This window comes from Dendrobates tinctorius, unplaced genomic scaffold (assembly GCF_039654945.1).
Source record: "Dendrobates tinctorius isolate UK_male_01 unplaced genomic scaffold, ASM3965494v1 ptg000160l, whole genome shotgun sequence".
Taxonomy (NCBI): domain Eukaryota; kingdom Metazoa; phylum Chordata; class Amphibia; order Anura; family Dendrobatidae; genus Dendrobates; species Dendrobates tinctorius.
In genome coordinates, this window is record NW_027361827.1 from 23,097,315 (window position 1) to 23,116,705 (window position 19,391).

Consider the following 19,391-nt stretch of genomic DNA (forward strand, 5'->3'; position numbering starts at 1 on the left):
AAAATAGAAAAAATTGGTTCTGAAGTAAAATGTTTGTATAAAGAAAGTTACATTTTTTCCTTCCTCATTGCTTCAGTTCCTGCAAAGCACGTAAAGGGTTAATAAACTTCTTCAATGTGGTTTTGAGCACCTTGAGGGGTGCAGTTTTTAGAATGGTGTTACTTTTGGGTATTTTCTGTCATATTGATCCCTCAAAGTGACTTCAAATGTGAGGTGGTCCCTAAAAAAAATGGTTTTGTAAATTTTGTTGTAAAAATGAGAAATCGCTGGTCAACTTTTAACCCTTATAATTTCCTAACAAAAAAAAAAATTTGTTCCGCAATTGTACTGATGTAAAGCAGACATGTGAGAGATGTTATTTATTAAGTATTTTGTGTGACATATCTCTCTGATTTAAGGGCATACAAATTAAAAGTTTGAAAATTGCAAAATTTTAAAAATTTTAGCCATATTTCCTTTTTTTTCATAAATAAACGCAAGTCATATCGAATAAATTTTACCACTTACATGAAGTAAAATATGTCACGAAAAAATATTCTCAGAATCAGCGGGATCCTTTAAAGCGTTCCAGAGTTATAACCTCATAAAATGCCAGTGGTCAGAATTGTAAAAATTGTCCTGGTCATTAATCTGCAAATTGGCTCCGTCAATAAGGGGTTAACATTGTTACTTATGACTGTTGTGTTTGAAACTGTTAAACTGTAAAGCGCTGTGGAATATGTTGGTGCTATATAAATGAATATTATTATTATTATATACAATCACTTTATAAGATGGGTAGGTCCCTTTAAGACCTCATTGTGTATAGGTCTGAAGCTGATTACACCTATGTTTCTGAACAGTTATGTGTTACTTTGGTTGTTTTACTTTTTTGTGGCTGGATCAGTGATGTAAAGTAATGCATTTTTTTTTCTCCAATATCACAAACAGGTCAAAATTTGGGATATTCCAAAGCCGTTTGTAACAAAGAATATAATCGATGCACGGAAAGAACTTGTGGGTCATGCTAGAAGAGTCGGTCTCATAGAGTGGCATCCGACAGCTAGTAATATCATATTCAGCACTGCGTATGATTACAAGGTAAGACTCTTGGACTAAGTATATTTGAGAATTCCCATCTAATATGCAGAAAAATACATTTATGGTTTAGCGAGATGACCAGTTATGCCCTGTGACTAGAAGCACTTGATTAGACCTTTGTTAGGTAAAAGTTTATTTAATGAACCAAAAATGTACGGTAATATAAATATTGACAATTATTACATGATTGTAGCAATAGCATAGCATTGTAACCTCTGTGACAAGGGCCCCATATTTTAATATGGAATGCAACCATTTCTCAACTGTACTTGACATGGACCAACAAGTCAGAATGGAACAGGTACTGTACATGTAGTTGTACACTTATACTGGTAATTTCTTATAAACCGTTTCTGATATTGGAAACAATTGCACGTAGCAGAAGAGTTAGATTTAGTTTAGGAAAGCAAGAAAAAGAAATGCAACATGTACATGTTCAGAACTGATTGACTATTCCACCATAGTGTAGTAGTCCTTCCATTTACCATGGAAGCTGGAAGATGCTTGTTAGCTACAAATTTGTAGCACTGTGGCTGGCACTATCACAGACAGCACTGTGGTTGGCGCTGTCATGGGGAGCACTGTGGCTGTTGTGTGGAACACTGTGGATGGTCATGTGGCGGGGTGCATTGTGGCTGACACAGGGAGCACTGTCACTGTTGTGGGGAACACTGGCTGATATGGTGGGGAGCATTGTGGCTTTCGCTGTTGCCGGGAGCATTGTGGCTGTTGTGGGGAACAGTGGCTGGAAATGTCTCAGGAAGCACTGTGGCTGTTGCGGGGAACACTGTGGCTGGCAATGTCACGGGGAGCATTGTGGCAGGCAATGTCGCGGGGAGCACTGTGGTTGTTGCGGGGAACACTGTGTCCGGCAATGCTGTGGGGAGCACTGTGGCTGTCACGGAGAGCACTGTGGCTGTTGAAGGGAGCTCTAGCTGGCAATGTCTTCTGAAATATTTTAATATTCCTGGAAAAAAATATTTTGTTTTCCGCATGATGTAATGGAAGATACCTTCTGTCTGATCCCATTTGTACTTATTGGAAAAAACACATTATTTCAACAGCAATATAAGGTTCAATAATGCCCATAGCTGGTAATGGACTTTATGATATCAAAGGAGTCCCAGGAGCATAGCTGTGTGGAGTTGAAGACGGCTGGACTTTCAGACCCAGTCCTGGACAGTCGAGTTTCCACATCACTAACACTACGCATTAAAAAAAATGTTATCTATACTATAGAGATGTAGCCTTCTGTTTGAAGCCTTTGGTGCAGCGATGTGTCATTATCTCCAGAACGTTGGCTGTAGCAACTTCACGAGAGAGAGAAGTATTCAAATACACCGTCAACAGTGCACACTCATTGGGACTAGTCGCAGCATGCACTCACTGAGGTGCCAAAATGAACTTTATTCTCTCCACCAGCACTTGGTTTCAGTCACGGGAGTGGTGCAGGTTCAGTCACCGCTCTGAGTATACAGCCCCCTGCAGCCGGCCTCAATGTAGAGCGAGTGTCAGTCAGGGCTGGGGGTGGGGTTACTGCAGCCGCTCTGTACAGTCAGAGCGGTGACTGAACCGACGCCATCCTCGCTCCCGCCTCCATGACTGAATACAGAATGCAGCCGGGGGGAATAAAGATCATTTTCTCCCCGCTGCGTGTAGGCGCCGGACAGCATCATAACACTGCTAACCTGCAGATTAACCCCATATCTGCAGGTTAACAGCGATATTTCTGGTGACAGGTTCCCTTCAACATAGCACAAAAATGTACCAATAAAAATTCTCACCGCCCGGGCGTAAAACGGGTTCAATAGCTAGTAGTGTATAATTGTGCACTTGTGTTTATTTTGCAGGTCATGATATGGAATCTAGACAACGAGGAGCCAGTAATATACAGTCCTGTCAGGACAATAGAGTGTCATAAAGACGTCATTCTTTCTATGTCGTTCAATTTAGATGGAAGTCTTCTGGCTACGTCATGCAAAGATAGAAAAATCAGAATCATTGATCCCTTGAAAGGATCCATTATACAGGTCTGCTCATGCATATTCATCAATTTCTTTAATATTTATCCACAATAATTCCTTAATGCTGATTTTACTGCATACTTCATAATTGGCTTTGCTTTTTAGGTCAGATACAGTGTTCTTCTCAAGCATGCTGCATAGACTTCCTGAATCACAGTTCCATGTCTATGCAGTGGTTTGTGCAGTTCCAATAGCGTTATTAATTTGGAGCCATATTCCATGTACAATGCCACAGCCACTGCCAGTCTTGTGTATGGTCAAACCAGCATGCGCTTCACCAATAAAAAGCCTGTGATTAGCTGCAGCGAATCAAATCAGCACATCAAATGGCTGCAATGTCCAACCAATTGATAAACGGGGCATGCAATGACTTATAGCTTTCTGCGACTCTTTTCATACATCAGGACTTATTTATCTGTCCATTTTTAGGGTCCACTCACTCTGGCGTAGATTCTCTCATGTGAGAGAATCGGGCTGAGTATGTTAATGACAAGAGATTGATCTGAGTTTGATCCGATTTTCTCGCATGAGAGAATCGCAGCACAAGTGCGGAGAAGATGGAGAACTTCATTTCTCCATCTTCTCCATTGTCTCTGTGCACGTTCATCCGAGTATAGTCCAATGTTTCACTGTCAATGCAGGAGAAGAACCTACAGTTGTGGCCAGAAGTATTGACACCCCTGCAATTCTGTCAGATAATACTCAGTTTCTTCCTGAAAATGATTGCAAACACAAATTCTTTGGTATTATTATCTTCATTTAATTTGTCTTAAATGAAAAAACACAAAAAGAATTGTCCTAAAGCCAAATTGGATATAATTCCACACCAAACATAAAAAAGAGGGTGGACAAAAGTATTGGCACTGTTCAAAAAATCATGTGATGCTTCTCTAATTTGTGTAAGTAACAGCACCTGTAACTTACCTGTGGCACCTAACAGGTGTAGGCAATAACTAAATCACACTTGCAGCCAGTTGACATGGATTAAAGTTGACTCAACCTCTGTCCTGTGTCCTTGTGTGTACCACATTGAGCATGGAGAAAAGAAAGAAGACCAAAGAACTGTCTGAGGACTTGAGAAACCAAATTGTGAGGAAGCATGAGCAATCTCAAGGCTACAAGTCCATCTCCAAAGTCCAGAATGTTCCTGTGTCTACCGTGCGCAGTGTCATCAAGAAGTTTAAAGCCCATGGCACTGTGGCTAACCTCCCTAGATGTGGACGGAAAAGAAAAATTGACAAGAGATTTCAACGCAAGATTGTGCCGATGTTGGATAAAGTACCTCGACTAACATCCAAACAAGTTCAAGCTGCCCTGCAGTCCGAGGGTGCAACAGTGTCAACCCGTACTATCCTTCGGTGTCTGAATGAAAAGGGACTGTGTGGTAGGAGACCCAGAAAGACCCCACTTCTTACCCCGAGACAAAAAAAAGCCAGGCTAGAGTTTGCCAAAACTTACCTGAAAAAAGCCTAAAATGTTTTGGAAGAATGTTCTCTGGTCAGATGAGACAAAAGTAGAGCTTTTTGGGCAAAGGCATCAACATAGAGTTTACAGGAGAAAAAAAGAGGCATTCAAAGAAAAGAACACGGCCCCTACAGTCAAACATGGCGGAGGTTCCCTGATGTTTTGGGGTTGCTTTGCTGCCTCTGGCACTGGACTGCTCGACCGTGTGCATGGCATTATGAAGTCAGAAGACTACCAACAAATTTTGCAGCATAATGTAGGGCCCAGTGTGAGAATGCTGGGTCTCCCTCAGAGGTCATGGGTCTTCCAGCAGGACAATGACCCAAAACACACTTCAAAAAGCACTAGAAAATGGTTTGAGAGAAAGCACTGGAGACTTCTAAGGTGGCCAGCAATGAGTCCAGACCTGAATCCCATAGAACACCTGTGGAGAGATCTAAAAATGTCAGTTTGGAGAAGGCACCCTTCAAATATCAGGGACCTGGAGCAGTTTGCCAAAGAAGAATGGTCTAAAATTCCAGCAGAGCATTGTAAGAAACTCATTGATGGTTACCGGAAGTGGTTGGTCGCAGTTATTTTGGCTAAAGGTTGTGCAACCAAGTATTAGGCTGAGGGTACCAATACTTGTCTGGCCCATTTTTGGAGTTTTGTGTGAAATGATCATTGTTTTGCTTTTTGCTTCATTCTCTTTTGTGTTTTTTCATTTAAGACAAATTAAATGAAGATAATACCAAAGAATTTGTGTTTGCAATCATTTTCAGGAAGAAACTGAGTATTATCTGACAGAATTGCAGGGGTGTCAATACTTTTGGCCACAACTGTAATACTAATAGTAAGTGATATAACACCATGTCCCCTACATGCCAAAATAAAGTGGCCAACCCTTTTAAAGGGAGACTCGCTCTCACTGTGAGGCCTTATTTACACGTGCCTGTTTGAACATGTTTGTGAAAAAATGGTGTCAGTGTCATCAGCATATCAGTGTGTCCTCCATGTGTCCGTTTTTACCATCAGTGTCATCAGTGTTTTTCAGAGATGGATAAAGAAATAAATGACAAAGCTTTTCCTATACTTTGCAGTGTTACACACAGACAGCATACAGATACCATCCATGTGCTATACTTGTTTTTCTCAGACCCATAAACTTGTATTGGCTCTTGTCATCCATGCTGCCGGAAAAACTACAGACATGTAATCCGCACCATAGGTTATGATGTATACGTGTTGTGTCCATGAAAAGAACAGGTACAACACGTACGTGCTACACAGCCATCTGAATGAAGCCTTAGGCTACTTTCACACATCAGGTTTTCGGCGTCAGGCGCGATCCGGCGTCGTGCCGGAACGCCGGATCCGGCAAATGTTTTGTGAAACCGGATGTGACGGATCCGGTTTTCTGTCGGATCCGTCTTTTTCTTGACAGACAAAACCGGATCCGTCTCATCCGGTTCATCCGTTTTTCTATCCGTTTTTCGACGGATTACGCCGGATCCGGTTTTTAAAATTGACCCTTGTGGCTACTGAGCATGCTCAGACCAAAAAAACCGGATCCGGCTTTCGCCGGATCCGGCGCATTGCGGCGCTCATAGGCTTCCATTGTGTGAAAAAGCCGGACGCGCCGGATCCGGCGTGTCCGGCTTTTTCGCCGGAGACAAAAAACGTTACAGTAGACGTTTTTTCCAGACGCCGGATCCGGACACATTGCCGGATCCGGCGAAAACCGGATGAAACGCATGGCCATCCGGCGCGATCCGGCGCAAATGCAAGTCAATGGGGGGGAAACCGGATCCGGCATTGCATTTCGCCGGATCCGGTTTCTGTCAAAAGCGCCGGATCGCGCCTGAAGGCGAAAACCTGATGTGTGAAAGAGGCCTTAGTCTGTACCAACATGTGTACGATTCTGAAACAGTCAGACTCCTAGATATACTGCAGAGATAACATGGTCTAGAGGGTTTTATCGGTTAAGGAAATTCTCTGACCCCTGCTGCAGTATGTTTTAGAAAATACAAACTGTGTTACTCACCCTCCCCAGGTCCATTACTGAGTTTCTGCCACTGCTCTCTGTAAATATTAATATACACAGCGCTGACATCACATTGACAGCATTACAGCCATTCTGTGATCTCTGCTCCTTGTGCCATCAACTCGGGCACAGCCGCTAGGCTCAGTTAATGTCTGCAGTGCTGTCAAATGTGACAACAAACATCGGGAGCAGCAGTGGAGACTCAGTGGTGGACCCAAGGAAGGTGAGTAAAGTGCAGTTGTTTTTTTTTGTTTTTTTTTCAAGCAAACTGCAGCTAGGGGACAAAGGTTTCCCGAAACTGGAAAACCCTTTGAGTCCTCTGCTGTTCAGCTGATGGTCGGCTGAAGCCCTGTTTTTGCCTTACTGTACAGTGTGGCTTCTTCTGTTCTCCATTCATGTGATCTTCCCACACAGATCTATAACATTTGGAAGCTATAGTTTTGTCTTATTTACCTCTTTAACTATAGCAAAATTGTATCCTGGACATATAAAGTCATCAAAGTAATATAATCTGTGCAATATGAAGTAAGTTGTCCGCACTCGCTGTCAAATTACGAGCATGAAAACATCCAACTTTTATTTATTTATTTTTTTTAAATTCGTTTATTTAACCATAAGCAGTTATATAATACACACATTTAGTATATGATATTCAGCTTGATACAAAATATACATATGCTCAGATAACATGAAAATGTGAAGCATAATGTGTGCATCAGTTGTATATAAATAAAGCAAAACATAATACCAATTGAATCACAATAGCGTTGTGTTATTATGCCAATAATGAAACCTGCCTAGCTTCTAAACCCTACCTACATCTACCAAAACATAAACCATTCCGCAGCCTACTTCCACGTAATGAGCAGTTTACTGTGCGACATCTCCGCTCTGCAAAGTGAGGTGAGCGGAGTTCCACCTCTCCCAAATTTTTTTGAATTTCCCCAGGCATCCTCTATTTTGATACAGCGTACGTTCATATGGGATGATCAAATTTACTAAAGTGATCCAGGACCCAAGAGAAGGAGGCGAATTCCCCATCCACCGTAATACTAGTACCTTCCGTGCCATAAACAGTGTCTCCCGTAGAAAAATCCCAACATAGTGATCCCATGCCTCTTCATCCCACACCCCAAATAGACAGATCAGTAGCTCAAGGAGAACAGGGGTTAGTACCAAAGATGTTAATGATGTCACCTCCCTCCAGTATTGCGCAACAACAGGACAGCACCAAATCATATGGATAAAGTCTGCATCTATTGAGTGACATCTCAAACATTCCGATGACGGGTATTGGCCCATCTTAAAGAGTCGAATTGGAGTCAAATATGATTGATTAATAATATACAATTGTATCATCCTGTTGTTGGCTCACCCAGATTGGTGACTCCAGGATTTCTTCCCACTCCTCACCCTGTGTATCTGGGATGAGCCTCTCCCATTTCTTCTTAACGGAATCTAAGGCACATTCTGTGCCCACTGACAACATATATGTATATAGAGAGGAGATGAGACCTTGAGGGCCCTGTGATTTGAGGATCCCTATCAAAGGTAGAGACGAAATGGCATTATCTATACCTATACATCCCATGTGTGATTGAAAAACTTTTATTTCTTAATTTTAAGCATTCCACTTATGATAAAGTATGGACTTATTCTTTATAGTAGCACACTAGGTTTAGGAGACATGCTTTGTTTGGGCTTCCTGACACACTAAAAAATTCCAATCTAAAAAAAAAGCAGGTTAAAAATGCATTAAACAAAGTAAAAAAAAATGATATCTGAACAATGTACTTCAGATGACACAGTGGTGTAACGAAGCCAAATTGATAGCGTAAAATATCACAGATGATTGGCAGAAGATCACATGAATGGAGGTCATGAGTTGCGATCACCACACATTTCCTGGATGTAAGGCCTGTGGTAGCTGAGGGGACCGAACCTCTTGGACTCCATTCATAGATCTCCATTACTGGAAGTATTGGATAAAATATTCTAAGTAAAGTGCTATTGATCTGAATTAACTTATGCTTTGAAATGTTGTGTTGGAAATTTCCAGTCACAGGAATATCTGATTGTTTTGGGTCATTGTCCTGTTGTAGGATGAAATTGGCTCCAATCAAGCACTGTCCACATGGTATGGCATGTTGTTGCAAAATGGAGTGATAGCCTTCCTTATTCTAAATCCCTTTTACCTTGTACAAATCTCCCACTTTACCAGCATCAAAGCAACCTCAGACCATCACATTACCTCCACCATGCTTGACAGATGGCGTCAGGCATTCTTTGTCATCCAAACACCTCAAACTTGGATGTCTGTCCATAATACTTTTTTCCAATCTTCCTCTGTCCAATAGTATAATAAAACCCGAGGCTTTAGAAAATGATTTTAGAATATGCAAATTTAAATTTTGTCAGTCACACAAAGCCCAACGTCTCGGCCGAGCAGGCCTTTATCAAGGGTATTATCTAAACAAAATATAACAATAATGTAAAATTAGAAATACTATCTGAGAATAACACAAAATATATAGAGTTAATGCAGTCTCACTGACTGACATATTAATACGAGTGGAGAAAGAATTATAATAAAAAGCGACATCTGATCAATATACGTAGTACATTGCCAAAATTAGATTGGCAAAAAATAAACAAAAGATTTTTCCATGGAGTTAGGACTCCATCATCAGGATAAATCCTCACAATAAATCATTAAGTATAAGCTGTAAAAGAGGGAGGGAAAAAAAGGGGGGGAAGAAACAGTTACTCAAAAGCCATAAATCAAATACAGCCTAACGCAGCTTAAAGGTACCATAGGGAAAATGTGCAGAGAGCAATGAAAGATCTGAGTACCTGTGTGACTATATATTGGAGTTTCAAAAGCTCTAGAAGAAGAAAAGGAGAAAAAAGGTAAAAACAGAATAAGAATCAGAGTGTGACAAAAAAAGACATTGTAGACACATTATATTATAAGCGGTATATCGCTAATTTTTTACAAACCTAATTATTGCATTTGGAGTACACGACATGTTAAAACCAATGGGGTCGTTCAAAACTACATCTCGTCCTGCAGAAAATAAGCCCTCACGTGGCCATATTGACCAAAATAATAAAAAAGTTATGGCTCTGGGAAGAAGGGGAGCAAAAAGTGAAGACCCAAAAATTGAAAACCCCAAAGTCGTGAGGGGGTTAAATATACAATTATACATCAATATATCCTACAGTTATATATATTATTTAGAATATGATATATTTGTAATATTGTTCTGAATGGTAATGGTCAATGTTGGTAACAAAATCCGTATGCATATCCTGTTATTGTATGTAATGTTTACTCTGAAATATTTTTCAATAAATATACTGTATATATCGGAAAAAGGCACCTATTTCCCACCAATATCACCCGATATCAGCAAAAAAAAAAGAAATTAAGAAAAAGTGTATGAAAATGACAGAAACATCAGGAGTGGTGTATCACAAAAAGAGATGCAAAAATGATTTGAATATCCAAACTTTAGAGAAATGTACAACTCTTTAAACTGCAAGTTCACCTCCCACCTCCCCCACTCCCGAAAATCTGTTTACAGGAATTGGGGAAAATGGCCTAAAATATTTAAACTGTCATCGCTTTGTAGAAAATGCACAGTCCACACCATCTACATATATATATATATATATATATATATATATATATATATCTATAATAATAAATGCCCTAACCAGCTTCCGGTTGTAACAACTTCCGTCCAGTTGTAACCGGTGACGTCACCACACACACACGCACATGTTAACCCTCAACACACCACACCGCCTCAACACACACTCCTCTCACCTTTCACCTCCACTCATGTCCACTCACTCTTTCACTCCACATACGTTCCTTTCTCTCACTCCGTTTCTCATACTCACACCGTCATCGTCGCTGCCCCGACATCTTCCTCCGCCGCCGCGATCCAGGATCCAGACGTTCTCCAGGCCGCCGACATGTTCTTGCGGGACGCCATCTTGGATGTCGTGAAATCCCGCGAGATTCAAGATGGCGTCGCCGCAACAATATGTCGCTGGCGTGGACGACGTCGGGATCCAAAAAGATGGCGTCGGCGAAATCTCACGAGATTACGCCTACGCCATTTTGGATCCCGATGTCGCCCATGCCAGCGACATGTTGTTGCGGCGACGCCATCTTGAATATCGCGGGACTTCACGACATCCAAGATGGCGTCCCGCAAGAATATGTCGCTGGCGTGGGCGACATCGGGATCCAAAATGGCGTCGGCGTAATCTCGCGAGATTTCGCCGACGCCATCTTTTTGGATCCCGATGTCGTCCACGCCAGCGACATGTTGTTGCGGCGACGCTATCTTGAATATCGCGGGATTTCACGAAATCCAAGATGGCGTCCCGCAAGAACATGTCGGCGGCCTGGAGAACGTCTGGATCCTGGATTGCGGCGGCGGAGGAAGATGTCGGGGCAGCGACGATGACGGTGTGAGTATGAGAAACGGAGTGAGAGAAAGGAACGTATGTGGAGTGAAAGAGTGAGTGGACATGAGTGGAGGTGAAAGGTGAGAGGAGTGTGTGTTGAGGCGGTGTGGTGTGTTGAGGGTTAACATGGCAAGAGGTGTTAACGACGTCGGCGAAATCTCGCGAGATTTCGCCGACGCCATCTTGCATTCGTGAAATTGCGTCATTTACCTCACGCCGACTTGCTGTGCGGACGCTTGGCATTGCCTGTACCACCATAACTACTGCTGCCTTGGTCCTATGCCTGTTTACTGCCGGTGTCTAATTACTGGACCAATTTGCCTGTACCGCCATAACTACTGCTGCCTTGCTCCTCTGCCGGTGTCTAATTACAGGACCAATTTGCCTATACCGCCATAACTACTGCCTTTGTCCTCTGCCGGTGTCTAATTACAGGGCCAATTTGCCTATACTGCCATAACTACTGCTGCCTTTGTCCTCTGCCAGTGTCTAATTACAGGGCCAATTTGCCTCTATCGCCATAACTACTGCTGCCTTGCTCCTCTGCCGGTGTCTAATTACAGGGCTAATTTGCCTGTACCGCCATAACTACTGCTGCATTGCTCCTCTGCCGGTGTCTAATTACAGGACCAATTTGCCTATACCGCCATAACTACTGCCTTTGTCCTCTGCCGGTGTCTAATTACAGGACCAATTTGCCTCTATCGCCATAACTACTGCTGCCTTGCTCCTCTGCCGGTGTCTAATTACAGGGCCAATTTGCCTATACTGCCATAACTACTGCTGCCTTTGTCCTCTGCCAGTGTCTAATTACAGGGCCAATTTGCCTCTATCGCCATAACTACTGCTGCCTTGCTCCTCTGCCGGTGTCTAATTACAGGGCTAATTTGCCTCTACCGCCATAACTACTGCTGCATTGCTCCTCTGCCGGTGTCTAATTACAGGGCCAATTTGCCTATACCGCCATAACTACTGCTGCATTGCTCCTCTGCCGGTGTCTAATTACAGGGCCAATTTGCCTATACCGCCATAACTACTGCTGCCTTGCTCCTCTGCCGGTGTCTAATTACAGGGCTAATTTGTCTCTACCGCCATAACTACTGCTGCCTTGCTCCTCTGCCGGTGTCTAATTACAGGGCCAATTTGCCTCTACCGCCATAACTACTGCTGCCTTGCTCCTCTGCCGGTGTCTAATTACAGGGCCAATTTGCCTCTACCGCCATAACTACTGCTGCCTTGCTCCTCTGACTGTTCACTGCCTGTGTCTAATTACAGGGCCAATTTGCCTCTACCGCCATAACTACTGCTGCCTTGCTCCTCTGCCGGTGTCTAATTACAGGGCCAATTTGCCTCTACCGCCATAACTACTGCTGCCTTGCTCCTCTGCCGGTGTCTAATTACAGGGCCAATTTGCCTCTACCGCCATAACTACTGCTGCCTTGCTCCTCTGCCGGTGTCTAACTACAGGGCCAATTTGCCACTACCACTTCATAACTACTGCTGGGCAATTACAGGGTCAATTAGTATCTGTTTACTCTACAATACTCCAGGACACCTTCTTCACTGCCAGATAACTGCCAAATAGACTCCTTTACCTGTGCCAACATGAGTCATAACAAAAAGTATGCCAATGCCAGTGAAAGGAAAGCAGCTTTAGCACTACGACAAAAACAACGCCGTGCTAATGAGACTCCTGAGGAAAAACACCATCGCCTTGAGAAGATTAAGGCTTATAAACGCCGTCGCCTCACACACGAATCCCCTAACTCTAAATCCATAAGATTGGCTGAAGAAGCCTCTGCACGCCGTCACCGCCGACAACAGACGGCTTCTTCCTCATCATCTATAATAATAAATGCCCTAACCAGCTTCCGGTTGTAACAACTTCCGTCCAGTTGTAACCGGTGACGTCACCACACACACATGCACGTTAACCCTCAACACACCACACCGCCTCAACACACACTCCTCTCACCTTTCACCTCCACTCACGTCCACTCACTCTTTCACTCCACATACGTTCCTTTCTCTCACTCCGTTTCTCATACTCACACCGTCATCGTCGCTGCCCCGACATCTTCCTCCGCCGCCGCGATCCTGGATCCAGACGTTCTCCAGGCCGCCGACATGTTCTTGCGGCGACGCCATCTTGGATTTCGTGAAATCCCGCGAGATTCAAGATGGCGTCGCCGCAAGAACATGTTGCTGGCGTGGACGACTCGGGATCCAAAAAGATGGCGTCGGCGAAATCTCGCGAGATTACGCCGACGCCATTTTGGATCCCGATGTCGTCCACGCTGGCGACATGTTCTTGCGGCGACGCCATTTTGGATCGGCGAAATCCCGCGATAGTCAAGATGGCATCGCCGCAAGAACATGTCGCCGGCGAGGACGACGTCGGGATCCAAAATGGCGTCGGCGAAAACTCGCGAGATTTCGCCGACGCCATTTTGGATCCCGACGTCGTCCACGCCGGCGACATGTTCTTCCGGCGACGCTATCTTGACTATCGCGGGATTTCACGATACTCAAGATGGCGTCGCCGCAAGAACATGTCGCCGGCGTGGACAACGTCTGGATCCAGGATGGCGCCGGCGGAAGATGTCGGGGATCGTGGAGCAGCGGCGATGACGGCGTGAGTATGAGAGACGGAGTGAGAGAAGGGGTCGTATGTGGAGTGAAAGAGTGAGTGGAGATGGTGAAAGGTGAGAGGAGTGTGTGTTGAGGAGTGTGTGTGTTGAGGGTTAACATGGCAAGAGGTGTGATGCTATCGCATCCTCCCGATGCGATAGCATCGGGCCATAATCGTGTGTATATATATATATATATATATATACGCCTTATCGTGTCTGTAACCAAAATCGCTGGCCGCTGATTGGTCGCAACAGGCGCAGCTGTTTGTAACGGTAAGCTGCGCCTTGTGGCCGCGACCAATCAGCGGCGGGCGCAGGCCTTAATCTGTAAAAAAGAGAATTAAAATAAAAAAAAGTTATTCTCACCTTCCGACGGCCTCCTATCTTCTTTCAACGTGCCCGGCCTCGCGTTCCCAGTAATGCTTTGCGGCTTAGACCGCTGATGACGTCACTCTCGCGAGAAGACAGGAGGCCGTCGGAAGGTGAGAATAACTTTTTTTTATTTTTTAATATAAATTTTTGTACAGGGCCGCAGCAGTGATTGGTCGCGGCTACAGGGCCGCGTTGCTGATTGGTCGCGGACAGAGGGCCGCGACGCTGATTGGTCGCGGCTACACGGAAAGGGGGGTGAGGGGACCATGCATACCAGGATTGGGGGTTGAGGGGACCATACCTACCAGGATTGGGGGGTGAGGGGACCATGCATACCAGGATTGGGGGGTGAGGGGACCATGCATACCAGGATTGGGGGGTGAGGGGACCATGCATACCAGGATTGGGGGGTGAGGGGACCATGCATACCAGGATAGGGGGGTGAGGGGACCATGCATACCAGGATAGGGGGGTGAGGGGACCATGCCTACCAGGATAGGGGGGTGAGGGGACCATGCCTACCAGGATAGGGGGGTGAGGGGACCATGCCTACCACGAAAGGGGGGTGAGGGGACCATGCATACCAAGAAAGGGGGGTGAGGGGACCATGCATACCAGGATAGGGGGGTGAGGGCACCATGCATACCAGGATTGGGGGGTGAGAGGACCATGCATACCAGGATTGGGGGGTGAGGGGACCATGCATACCCCGAAAGGCGGTAAGAGGACCATGCATACCAGGAAAGAGAGGTGAGAGGACCATGCATACCAGGATTGGGGGATGAGAGGACCATGCATTCCAGGATTGGGGGGTCGGGGGACCATGCATACCAGGATAGGGGGTTGAGGGGTAGCATGCATATCAGGATTGGGGGTGAGAGAACCATACATATCAGGATTGAGGGGTGCATTATTGCATTATTATTGAATCTTCAAAAATAAACTGCATATATATTCTAGAATACCCGATGCGTTAGAATCGGGCCACCATCTAGTCTACTATATAATTGTCTAATTCTATCTGTCTGTCTGTCTAATGGAAATCCCGCCTTGCTGATTGGTCGCGGCAGTCAGGCAATCAGCGACAGTTTGTTAGTCGTCGCGGCAACACGGCTGCATTGCTTATAGTACAGGCACATTACAGCCGTTAATGGCATCACTGCTGCGTCACTCATTACACAGGCACAGTCCTGTACATATTCTGGAGTGCAATACATTAGGTAACAGCAGAACAATGACTGCAGATCTGGGTGTAACGTGCATACAATACATTAGGTAACAGCAGAAAAGTGACTGCAGCTCTTGGTGTATCTGGAGTACAATACATTAGGTAACATCTGAACAGTGACTGCAGCTCTGGCTGTAACAGGAGTATAATACATTAGGTAAGAGCAGAACGGTGACTGCAGCTCTGGGTGTAACTGGACTACAATACATTAGGTAAAAGCAGAACAGTGACTGCAGCTCTGGGAGTAACTGGAGTACAATACATTAGATAACAGCAGAACAGTGACAGCAGCTCTGGGTGTAACTGGAGTACAATACATTAGGTAACAGCAGAACATTGACTGCAGATCTGGGTGTAACTGGAGTACACTACATTAGGTAACAGCAGAACAGTGACTGCAGCTCTGGGTATAAGTGGAGTACAATACATTAGGTAACAGCAGAACAGTGACTGCAGATCTGGGTGTAACTGGAGTACACTACATTAGGTAACAGCAGAACAGTGACTGCAGCTCTGGGTGTAACTTGCGTGCAATACATTAGGTAAGAGCAGAACACTGACTGCAGCTCTGGGTATAAGTGGAGTACAATACATTAGGTAACAGCAGAACAGTGACTGCAGATCTGGGTGTAACTTGAGTACAATACATTTGGTAAGATCTGAACAGTGACTGCAGCTCTGGCTGTAACAGGAGTATAATACATTAGGTAAGAGCAGAACGGTGACTGCAGCTCTGGGTGTAACTGGACTACAATACATTAGGTAAAAGCAGAACAGTAACTGCAGCTCTGGGAGTAACTGGAGTACAATACTAATTAGATAACAGCAGAACAGTGACAGCAGCGCTGGGTGTAACTGGAGTACAATACATTAGGTAACAGCAGAACAGTGACTGCAGCTCTGCCTGTAACTGGAGTACAATACTTTAGGTAACAGCAGAACAGTGACAGCAGCTTCGGGTGTAACAGGAGTATAATACACTAGATGGTGGCCCGATTCTATCGCATCGGGTATTCTAGAGTCTCTGTTAAAATAAAAAATAGTTATAAAAATAGTTATATACTCACCTTCCGACGGCCCCTGGACTCTGTCCCGCCTCTCACCACGCTCTTCCGGTACCAGTAATGCTTAGCGAGAAGGGCTGGAGATGACGTCACTCTCGCGAGAGCATAACATCATCAGCGGTGTTTCGCGCAAAGCATTACTGGGATCGGAAGATGCCGGGAGCGTGGTGAGAGGAGAGAGAGTCCAGGGGCCGTCGGGAGGTGAGTATATCACTATTTTTATAACTTTTTTATTTTAACAAAGACTCAAGAATACCCGATGCGATAGAATCGGGCCACCATCTAGTCTTTAATAACGTTCTAGATCCGTGACATTGTATAATAGGACATATCCCTGTTTATTTTGCTGTAATTGTGTTTTCAGTTTAATATTGTGCTCTTGCTAGAGTAATGTGATTTATCATTGTGTACATGTTGCTTTTGTAGGAATCCGATGGTAAGAATCACAAAGCCAGCAAAGTTTTGTTTCTGGGAAACATGAAGAAGCTGATTTCAGCGGGGACCTCTCAGTGGAATAACAGACAAGTTGCCCTCTGGGATCAAGTATGTGTAATTATGTATCTTACAACTGATGACAAGCTCTGGGACCGAGATAGCATTAGTTCATTCTATACAAAATACAGTATATCCTTCATGTATAAACCTTATTCACACGGTCAGTATTTGGTCAGTATTTTACCTCAGTATTTGTAACCCAAAACCAGGAGTGGAACAATCGGAGGGAAAAGTATAATAGAAACACGTCACCACTTCTGTATTTATCACCCACTCCTGGTTTTGGCTTACACATACTGAGGTAAAAAGCTGACCAAATACTGAGGTAAAATACTGACCAAATACTGAGGTAAAAAACTGACCAAATACTTAGGTAAAAAACTGACCAAATACTGAGGTAAAAAACTGACCAAATACTGAGGTAAAAAACTGACCAAATACTGAGGTAAAAACTGACCAACTACTGAGGTAAAAACTGACCAACTACTGAGGTAAAAAACTGACCAAATACTGACGTAAAATACTGACCAAATACTGAGGTAGAATACTGACCAAATACTGAGGTAAAAACTGACCAACTACTGAGGTAAAATACTGACCAACTACTGAGGTAAAATACTGACCAACTACCAGGGCTGTGGAGTCGGTGCTCATTTTGGTGGAGTCGGAGTCGGAGTTGGAGTCGGTATAAAATGGACCGACTCCGACTCCTAAAATATATAATAAATTGGGTACAGTAATTCAATGCAGGATGTGCTGAATATTTTTTCATAGGAGTTTGGGAAAGTTATGAAATGTCCTATAAATGGCTGTTCTATTCCTGATCTAAGGCTACATTCACACACAGCGTTTTTCCTGTGTTTTTTGAGGATACGTTTTTCAGCTGCAAAAGCTGATCAAAACCGCATCACCTGAAAGGTTTTTGAGCTCATAGATAATGTTTTCAATAGCAAAAGCAGATTAGAAATCTGCTCTATCTATATATCCATTTATCCATATCTGTCTATCCATATCGTATCTGTACCAAAAAGAATGAAAACCGGGTAGTACACCAATATATATTCTGTTCTATCTAAATATCTTGATTATTGGATCATAAAAATGATTAAATGTCTGAGGTTCACATTGTACTACAATAAATTTTTCACTTAAATATAAGCAATATGTGTGGGAGTCGGAGTCGTGGAGTCGGAGTTGGAGTCGGAGTCGGTGTAAGGGAAATTGAGGAGTCGGAGTCGGAGTCGCAGGTTTGGCTTACCGACTCCACAGCCCTGCCAACTACTGAGGTTAAATACTGACCAAATACTGAGGTAAAATACTGACCAAATACTGAGGTAAAAACTGACCAACTACTGAGGTAAAAAACTGACCAAATACTGAGGTAAAAAACTGACCAACTACTGAGGTAAAAAACTGACCAAATACTGAGGTAAAAACTGACCAAATACTGAGGTAAAAACTGACCAAGTACTGAGGTAAAATACTGACCAACTACTGAGGTTAAATACTGACCAAATACTGAGGTAAAATACTGACCAAATACTGAGGTAAAAACTGACCAACTACTGGGGTAAAAAACTGACCAAATACTGAGGTAAAAAACTTACCAACTACTGAGGTAAAAAACTTACCAACTACTGAGGTAAAAACTGACCAACTACTGAGGTAAAAACTGACCAACTACTGAGGTAAAATACTGACCAAATACTGAGGTAAAATACTGACCAACTACTGAGGTAAAAAACTGACCAAATACTGAGGTAAAAAACTGACCAAATACAGAGGTAAAAACTGACCAAATACTGAGGTAAAATACTGACCATATACTGAGGTAAAAACTGACCAACTACTGAGGTAAAATATTGACCAAATACTGAGGTAAAATACTGACCAAATACTGAGGTAGAATACTGAGGTAATATACTGACCAAATACTGAGGTAAAATACTGACCAAATACTGAGGTAAAAACTGACCAACTACTGAGGTAAAATACTGACCAAATACTGAGGTAATATACTGACCAAATACTGAGGTCAAATACTGACCAAATACTGAGGTAAAAACTGACCAACTACTGAGGTAAAATACTGACCAAATACTGAGGTAAAATACTGACCAAATACTGAGGTAAAACACTGACCAAATACTGAGGTAAAACACTGACCAAATACTGAGGTAAAATACTGACCAAATACTGAGGTAAAATACTGACCAAATACTGAACGTGTGAACGTGGCTTTATAGCATAAGGCAAATCAAAGCGCATTGAGGGCAAAAATCTATTCTAACTAAAGTGCTATTTTACATGCAATGCTGATCAAGGATGTACAAAGAAATCCCGGCTGTCGTTGAACAACCCATCAGCTCCTCACATTCTTGTCCCAAGGGACCATGGGAGGTGACATAAGGCCTTCTTCCTCCATCTACCAACTTAGATGCCATGGTTGCTGTTCACCTTAGCATCTAAAGGAGCTGCTGGAAGGGGCTCAGCCTGTGGGTCCACCCTATACAAAACGTCCTG

At 43.6% G+C, this 19,391-nt stretch overlaps 1 protein-coding gene across 2 annotated transcripts in view; it reads left to right on the top strand.

Moving 5' to 3' along the window:
* Nucleotides 1-19,391, top strand: part of CORO2A (coronin 2A) — a 234,296-nt gene that overhangs the window by 177,263 nt on the left and 37,642 nt on the right. For both annotated transcript variants that reach the window (XM_073549712.1, XM_073549711.1), the window contains exons 4-6: nt 931-1,080; nt 2,931-3,110; nt 16,800-16,916. In XM_073549712.1, the coding sequence (XP_073405813.1) occupies nt 931-1,080; nt 2,931-3,110; nt 16,800-16,916 (447 nt within the window). The remainder of the gene's footprint in view (nt 1-930; nt 1,081-2,930; nt 3,111-16,799; nt 16,917-19,391) is intronic.